The 8,064-nt window shown below is 36.6% G+C and overlaps 1 protein-coding gene across 2 annotated transcripts in view; it reads right to left on the bottom strand.

Annotated features, from left to right (window-relative positions):
- The window catches only part of Ccdc18 (coiled-coil domain containing 18), a 98,265-nt gene that overhangs the window by 51,658 nt on the left and 38,543 nt on the right, over positions 1–8,064 (bottom strand). For both annotated transcript variants that reach the window (XM_029478044.1, XM_029478045.1), the window contains 4 exons: positions 7,604–7,714; positions 6,471–6,602; positions 664–798; positions 486–563 (listed from right to left, as the gene is read on the bottom strand). In XM_029478044.1, the coding sequence (XP_029333904.1) occupies positions 486–563; positions 664–798; positions 6,471–6,602; positions 7,604–7,714 (456 nt within the window). The remainder of the gene's footprint in view (positions 1–485; positions 564–663; positions 799–6,470; positions 6,603–7,603; positions 7,715–8,064) is intronic.

Genomic DNA, 8,064 nt, shown 5'->3' with positions numbered 1-8,064 from the left:
AAGGGAGCTAAAACCATCCAGTGGAAAAAAGACAGCATTTTCAACAAATGGTGCTGGCACAACTGGTTGTTAACATGTAGAAGAATGCGAATGGATCCATTCCTATCTCCTTGTACTAAGGTCAAATCTAAGTGGATCAAGGAACTCCACATAAAACCAGAGACAGTGAAACTTATAGAGGAGAAAGTGGGGAAAAGCCTCGAGTATACATTATATTTTTAATAATTTATCAGAAGGAAAGGCATAAAAATGTCCATAATAGCAAAATAGAGGGCTAATAGGATGGCTCAGCAGGTAAAGATTCTTGCTTCCATACCTGATTACCTAAACTCTATCCTTGAGACCCAGGTAATAGAAGGAGAGAACTGCCTCTTGACTTCACACTCATGCCATGGCATATGTATACATACACATGCATGCACACAGGCACAAACACACACACACATGCACATACAAAACCACAAAAAGTATATAACTATACTAGCCTTGATTGTTTCTTCAGATACATGAATCTGCAATGCTTTTAAAGCTTCATCTTTCTTCATATTTTCTTTTTCCATTTCCTGTAAATAATTTTGGTAAGAAAATATGTTAGGATTACAAATATTGAGAATATATTAAATTTATGTCACAGAAACATAAACTTAAGATGTAAGCTCTTACCACTTTACTTTCTGTCAAGAGTCTATCTAGTGATTCAAGGTGATGTTGTTTACACAGTATATCTTGCTGCAAAATGGACATAGTCTTTTCTTGTTCTTTAAACTGTTGGTCTCTTTTCTCCAGTTGAGTTTCAAGCTAAATATTAAAACAGGGTTTTCATATTACATTTTAAAAGCACTGAGAACACTTTAAACATAAATATATTTAAAAGAATGTAAATTTTTGCATTTTAGAAATTTCCTTGTTTTTCTAATTTAAAAAATTAAATTATATGCCAATGTCTTTCTGCTTTCTTCCATTGGCTGGCCTATTTTTATGCTTTCAATAAATATGTATCATCATAAACAATATGGAATATAATTTTCTGTCTTGAAATTTTATAGATCATACCAATATCTTTATGTTTTGACAACTTGCTTTTTATTTTACTACATTCAGTTTCAGATGTTTATCTGTGCTGACATGTGAGTCTAGTTCATTTACTTAGGAAGTGCTATACTCTTTGACCTCTTGCTTTAATCACTGCAACAATGTTGGAATAGCATCCTTTATACAAGTCTGCTTATGCACACATATAAGAGTTTACCTAGAACAAGTCACCTAGAAATTGACTTCTTGCTGTAGGATAGGCTTATTTTCATTTCAGTAGGTATTCTCTTAAAAGAACATCAAAATTTTTCTCTCCCTTCACTCTTGATCTGTTTTAGCTTTTGAGACTGGGCCCAACTATATAGCAAAGGCTATGCTTAGACTGATAGCAAACTTGCCTCAACATTCCAAGTGGAAAGATGGCCAAGCAATTCGGAGCACTTATTGCTCCAGGTTTGTGGCTTAGAATCATCTGCAACTCCCATTTCAGGGGATCTGAAACCCCAGTCTCAACTGTGGGCACCAGGCATATACATGGTGCATTCACAGAAAGCAGGCAAATCATATACAATGTAAGATAAATATATATAAATCTGTAAAAATTTTAAAGTGGGTTAATTCTGCTTTTATCAAAAATCTAATAATGTGCATGTACTGAGACTTTAGGTTAGCCTGAACTCTCTAAGTAAACCAGACTGGTCTAGAGCTTATTACAATCCTCTCTTAGCATCTCAAGTGTGCACCACTATATTAAGTTAAAATTTACTTTCATGAGAAGTAAAAATTCTCTTCTTTAAAAAAATGTATTTATTATTTATGCACTATTCTGCCTGCATGTGTGCCTTCAGCCCAGAAGAGGGGATCAGATCTCATTATAGATGGTTATGAGCCACCATGTATTCGCTGGGAATTGAACTCTGAAAGAGTACAGCCCAAAGTAAAAATTCTTATTCTCCACAATTTAACCAATAACTGGTAAAAGCAAACTTTATACACACACACACACACATACACACACACACATACACACACACACACACACACACACACACACACACACACACACACACATATATATATATAATTTGTGTGTGCCCATGCGTGTGCAGGTCAGTGTGTGTGTGTATGTGTGTATGTATATGTATACACATGTATGGATCAGTGATCTTCCCTCTATTTTCTACCAGTTTACTTTTTGAGAAAGTAAACTTTCTCTTTCGTTGAACCCAGTTTAATGACACAGTAGGCTGGGTAGCTAATAAATTCCAGGAATCTACCTGCTAGCACTGGGATTACTGATGCTTGGCTTTCTATGTGGGTAATGGAGACTCAAACTCAGATCCTCATGTTGGTGCAATATACACTTTAATCCTAAACCATCTCTCCTGTCCCCAAAATATTATATTTTAAATAGTAATGAAATAATATCCTAAACTGGAAAAAAATATAAATAAAGTTTACAAAAAAAGTTATGATTCTGAACATGAACAATTCAAACACAAACCATTTAGTAAAATGCAGTTGCTTTAAAAATTGTTTGCTTTAAGTGTGTGTATACATCTGTTATCTAGTTATTCCCTATTATACATACATATTTGGTTCTCCATATCAAAGGATCTGCATCCATATATGCAAACACTACACAATGAAAACATTTATCTGTACTATTGTGACTATTTCCTAAACAATGAAGCATAGTAACTATTCATATAGTATTTCCATTGAATTACCTATCATAAAGTACTCCACAGATATTTAAAGAATATAGAGAGAAGTTATACACAAATTTACGTTATTTCATATGAAGAATTTGAGCATTCTCAGGGTTAGGCATTGGTGGGTTGAATTTCCCAAGGATAAAGGGATGATTGTATTGCATACAGGCAAGTTTATGAACATGGAAGGGAAAACAGTTTAGAAGACATAAAATAAGATTTTAACAATTCTAGATCATCATCTATCCATTTGCTTGCTTGCTTGCTTGCTTGCTTGCTTGCTTGCTTGCTTGCTTGCTTGCTTGCTTGCTTGTTAATTGGCAGGGTCTCAATATATAGCTCTGGCTGGCCTAGAACCTTGCTATAGCCGCAGAGGAATCAACCTGCTTCTGCCTACTGAGTACTAGGTTTAAAGGTATGTGCCACCATACCCAGGCTAAATGACAGATTTTTTTTAAGGTTTAATTTTTGTGTATGTATGTGTGCTTGAGTGTATGTTTGTTCATCATGTGTAACTGCCTGCATAGGGTAGAATGGAGTATCAGATCTATGGAATTAGAGTTATAAGAGGTTGCATATGGACAAGATATGGTCAGTGGGAAGTGAATCTAGGTGCTCACTCTCTTTTTTTTTTTTTTAAAGAATTATTTACTTTATGTATTTGAGTATGCTGTGGCTATCTACAGACACACCAAAAGAGGGCATCAGATCCCATCACATATGATTGTGAGCCACCATGTGGTTGCTGGGAACTGAACTCAGGACCTCTGGAAATGTAGCCAGTGCTCTTAACCACTGAGCCATTTCTCCAGACCCTAGGTACTCTTTTTTTTTTTTTTTTTTTTTTTTTTGGTTTTTAGAGAGAGGGTTTCTCTGGCTGTCCTGGAACTCACTCTGTAGACCAGGCTGGCCTCAAACTCAGAAATCTGCCTGCTTCTGCCTCTCAAGTGCTGGGATCAAAGGCGTGCGCCACCACCGCCTGGCGACCCTAGGTACTCTTAAAGAACAGCAAGTAACCTTAACTACTGAGTCATCTCTTCAGCCCCTAGACTTTAAAAAATTATATACAGTAATCATTTTTCCTTTTTCTAATTTTAGGGGTTTTTTAAATGTGTTTGTATATATGTGCACATGTGTGTTCATGTGCATTTACAGGTCAAGGGCTGATATTGGTTAACTTCCTTTATCATACTCTATCTTATTTTTTAAGACTGGGTCCATCACTGAACCTGTAACTCACAGATCCTGCTTGATTGCCTTGTTATCAAGGCCGAGAGTTCCTCCTGTCTCCACCTCCCCAGTGCTTAAAAACATGAACCACTTTACCTGGCATTTTACATAGGTCCTTGGGATCAAATTTAGTTCTCATGATATCTCTGTAGCCCCTAAGCTTTCGAATTTTCATATACATAAACTCATGAAACAGCCAACATAGGTTATAGAAAAGCTCTAGTGTCCTCAATTAACACTGTGCTGGCCTTTCACAGTGAGACATATAAACTCATGAAACACCAAACACAGTCAGTAGGTTATAGGACAGCTCCTTCATCTACAAGTTAACTCTGTGCTGGCCTCTTACATCAGACCCTGGGACTCACTGAGCTGGTCTCTAATTCATAGTTTAGGCTTCACAGCAAATACAAGGCCAGGTTGGGCTACAAGGGACTCTGCCTCAAAAAAATTAAAAAAAAAAAAAGAGCAAAACAACTGCCTTTACTATAAATATAAGTTTCCAATATCCTAAGACAAATAACTAGAATTATACAGAAATATATGAAACATTTTTGACCTAGAAAATGTCAAATTGTTTTCTAAAGCAGTACCATTTTGCACTAATACTAACAACAAAAGATGATTACCCTTGTTTTGCATTCTTGTCAGTATTCTCTATGATCAATCTTCCCTCTCACTCCCGTTATGCTGTGGCGTCCTCAGAAGAGCTGTAGCTATTTTGTTGCATGCCTGCCAGCTATTTCATATTCCTGTTGTAACACGCCTGCCAGTCTTTGATACAGAGAAGTGACTTGGCTCAAGGACATGCTGACCACATATCCTGTTTTGTTCTGTATATTCTGAAATGTTTTGTATGAGGTTTGCTAATCTTAAAATTTTCACAAAGCTTTACATAGGACCCATCAAACCAAAGGTAAATATGAACTATTATGTCTAAAATATCTTGAGTCAGAGCTAACCACTGAGCAGCCATTCCTGCAGCTATGTATGAGCTCACTGTGGGTTTTGTAGCTAACAGTGAAGAATGCTACTAATAGGCCAAAAAATTATGATTATAATGCTTATGCTCTATTTTCTCAGTGTTCTTAAATTCCCCTGTTCACAACTCATCCACTACCCTCTTATCTTCCTCAGGACCAACCAGCGTACAGGTTAGCTGATAATACTTTGCCTGGTGAGCCAACAGCTCTTCTCTTGCCCTTTACTCTTTTGAACCTGGTTTCTCCTACAGAGTCTACTCTGAGAGCAGACTAGGACTGCAATTAGGCTCCCAAGACCTTTCTGCAGTCCTGGATGTCCAGTATTAAGGTGTACGTTCAATAATCTATTCTTGCTTAACTGATATGGTACGTATGGTTTGAGTGGCGATTCCGTGAACACCAACAACTCCCTACCTTCACATTCTAAAAAGAACACAGCGACATTTTATTTTCTTTCTGTCAGTTTTGTACTCAAGGTGGTTCATCATCTCCTGGTTGACTACAGAATATCAGTTATTTCTTCCTCCAGTATTTAGAAGAATTTACCAGTCAAACCACATAGAACTAAAATTTCTTTTGGAAAAATATGAAACTATGCTTATTTTATTTTGTTTTGAAAAGCCAGATCTCATTATGTATTCCTGGCTGGTCTGAAACTTGCCATATAGACTACAGTGGATTTGAACTCACAGAGATCCACCTGCCCCTACATAACAAGAACTGCTTCAGCCTGAGTTGAATTCTTTGGATTTTTTTTTATCAGTTTGTGTTTTATGATCTATAATGATATACCTCTTTCCTCTCTTATTTCTAATTCTTTTAAACCTCTAGGTCAAACTGATTACCAATTTATAAATTTTGCTGAATACTTTTAGAAATTTTCTTTATTTACATATTCTTTAAAAAATAAGAGTATTACATTTTATTTCATTTTGTGTTTAAGTACATGCAAGTTGAAGGACAACTTTTAAGAATCAGTCTCTCCTTCCACTATGTAGGTGATGCAATTTAAACTCTAGTCATCAGAGACGGAAGCAGGCACCTAATGTCTGCTGAGCCATCTCACTGGGAGAGTACCTGGTTAGTATGGACAATGTCAATGTCCTGGGTTCCATCCATCAACAGAAATAAAAAAATTAAGAAAACAAAATGTTGGAGCCTCATGAAGTGGCACAGTATTTGATCGCAGGACTTGGGAGTCATGAGAAGATGGATCTATGTGAGTTCATGGCAAACCCTGTCTACATAATGAGTTAAGTACAGGACAGTGTGAAAATCATAGTGACACCCACCCCCTGCCCCCCACCCCTCCCCCCCCACATAACCACGAAACACAACCACCAAAAAGAAAAAAAAAAAAAAGAAAAGAAAAGAAAAGAAAACAAACGTTAGGTAATTATTCAGAAAGAGTGAGATTCTTATTTCAGGTCTTGTTATTAATTTTGAAGCCTTTGTTTCTTCTTTGAAACATGAAGAATTTTAGGTTAGAATATATTAAAGAATACATTACTTGCTCAATCTGTTTTTCCATCTCTTTATGCTGTTCAAGATGAATTTTCTTTGCTTTTTCAAAAGCAAAACAAATTTTCTCATGTTCTGTGTTGATATTTGATTCTAGGCTTCTTATTTTTTCATTTTTCTCCTAGAAATAAAAATAGTAGGGAGAATATAAGTAAAACCGAGGTTGAGATAAAAATGCATGATCTAGCAATTAACCTGATTCTTGGACCTTCCGTTCATAGGTGACCAATGTCGGATTAGCTGGACCACAGCCTGTAAAGTCATTCTAGTGACGAAGAGGCAGCAGCAGCACAGCTACAACTCCCAGAGACCTAGTATACTATTGGGATACCAAGCCTACGAATCCACTGGTAGGAGAAGTCGCTAAAGTAAAAACTAAGCCACCAAGAACAATCTATTCTCTGAAGTTACAGCAGAAAACTTAACAATTTTTTAGAAATAGGTAGACACTCAAATGCAAGAGCACAAATGACCAGAGAAGAGACTCTCTCCAACATATTTTAGTCTATTTCGAAAATACAAAGCAAAGACAGGACAGTAAAATGGTTCAGGTGCAAAGACACTTGGCACCAAGTCTGATGACCTGAATTTAATCCCTGGGATCCACATGGAAAGAAGAGAAAACTGTTTTCTGAAAACTGTCCTCTGACCTCCACATGAACAGGAAGATAATCAGTGTTAGTCTGGCATGGTGGCATGTGCCTTCCATCCTAGTTCTCAGGGAGTAGAGGCAGGAGGATCTCTGTGAGTTTGGGGCCAGCTAGGGCTACATAGTGAAAGCGTGTCTTACAACAAACTAACGTAAAGAAAAGAACCACACCCAATGTTGATGTCTAGATGCTATACATGCACTCATGGATGAATGCGCCTCAATATATAAAGAAGATACAACAATTGTAAATGTACATACACTGAATGTTAAGGCTCCAATTTCAAACACTAAAAGGAACAAAGGTTAGACAGGTCCTGACAGAGTAAAGGTGGGTAATCGCAACATTGCACTATTATCTTTAAATCAGTATTATCAATTAGAAACTAACAAAGTAACTTCAGAGTCAAACTATGTCATAAATCAAATAGACACAACAACTTTAAAAAACAAAGAAAAAGAGTAAATTTTACCATGAGCTCCTGTTCAAGTTCTGCATTTTTTGCAGCAATAGAAGAATATGCAATAATTTTTTCTTCTAGCTGTTTCTCTAGAATTAAAAGCTGAGAACACTTCTTTGTCATCTGAAAACAAAAACAAAACCACAGCTTTAGAAGTACTGACATGCATCTTAAAATCAAATTGCTCCTCATTCCAAACCCTAACTACACTATAACTAATAAACGGGAAATCATTATAGTAATAGATACTTAGACTATATTGTAAATAATCTGTTAGTTTATATAACTTGAAAACTAGGCTGGTAGCCGGGCAGTGGTGGCACACGCCTTTAATCCCAGCACTTGGGAGGCAGAGGCAGGCGGATTTCTGAGTTCCAGGCCAACCTGATCTACAGAGTGAGTTTCAGGACAGCCAGGGCTACACAGATAAACCCTGTCTTGAAAAACCAAAAAACAAAACAAAACAAAACAAA

The sequence above is a fragment of the Mus caroli genome, chromosome 5 (assembly GCF_900094665.2).
Source record: "Mus caroli chromosome 5, CAROLI_EIJ_v1.1, whole genome shotgun sequence".
NCBI lineage: Eukaryota > Metazoa > Chordata > Mammalia > Rodentia > Muridae > Mus > Mus caroli.
Note: the sequence above shows the minus strand (reverse complement) of the source record. Positions and strands in the feature narration are given on the sequence as shown.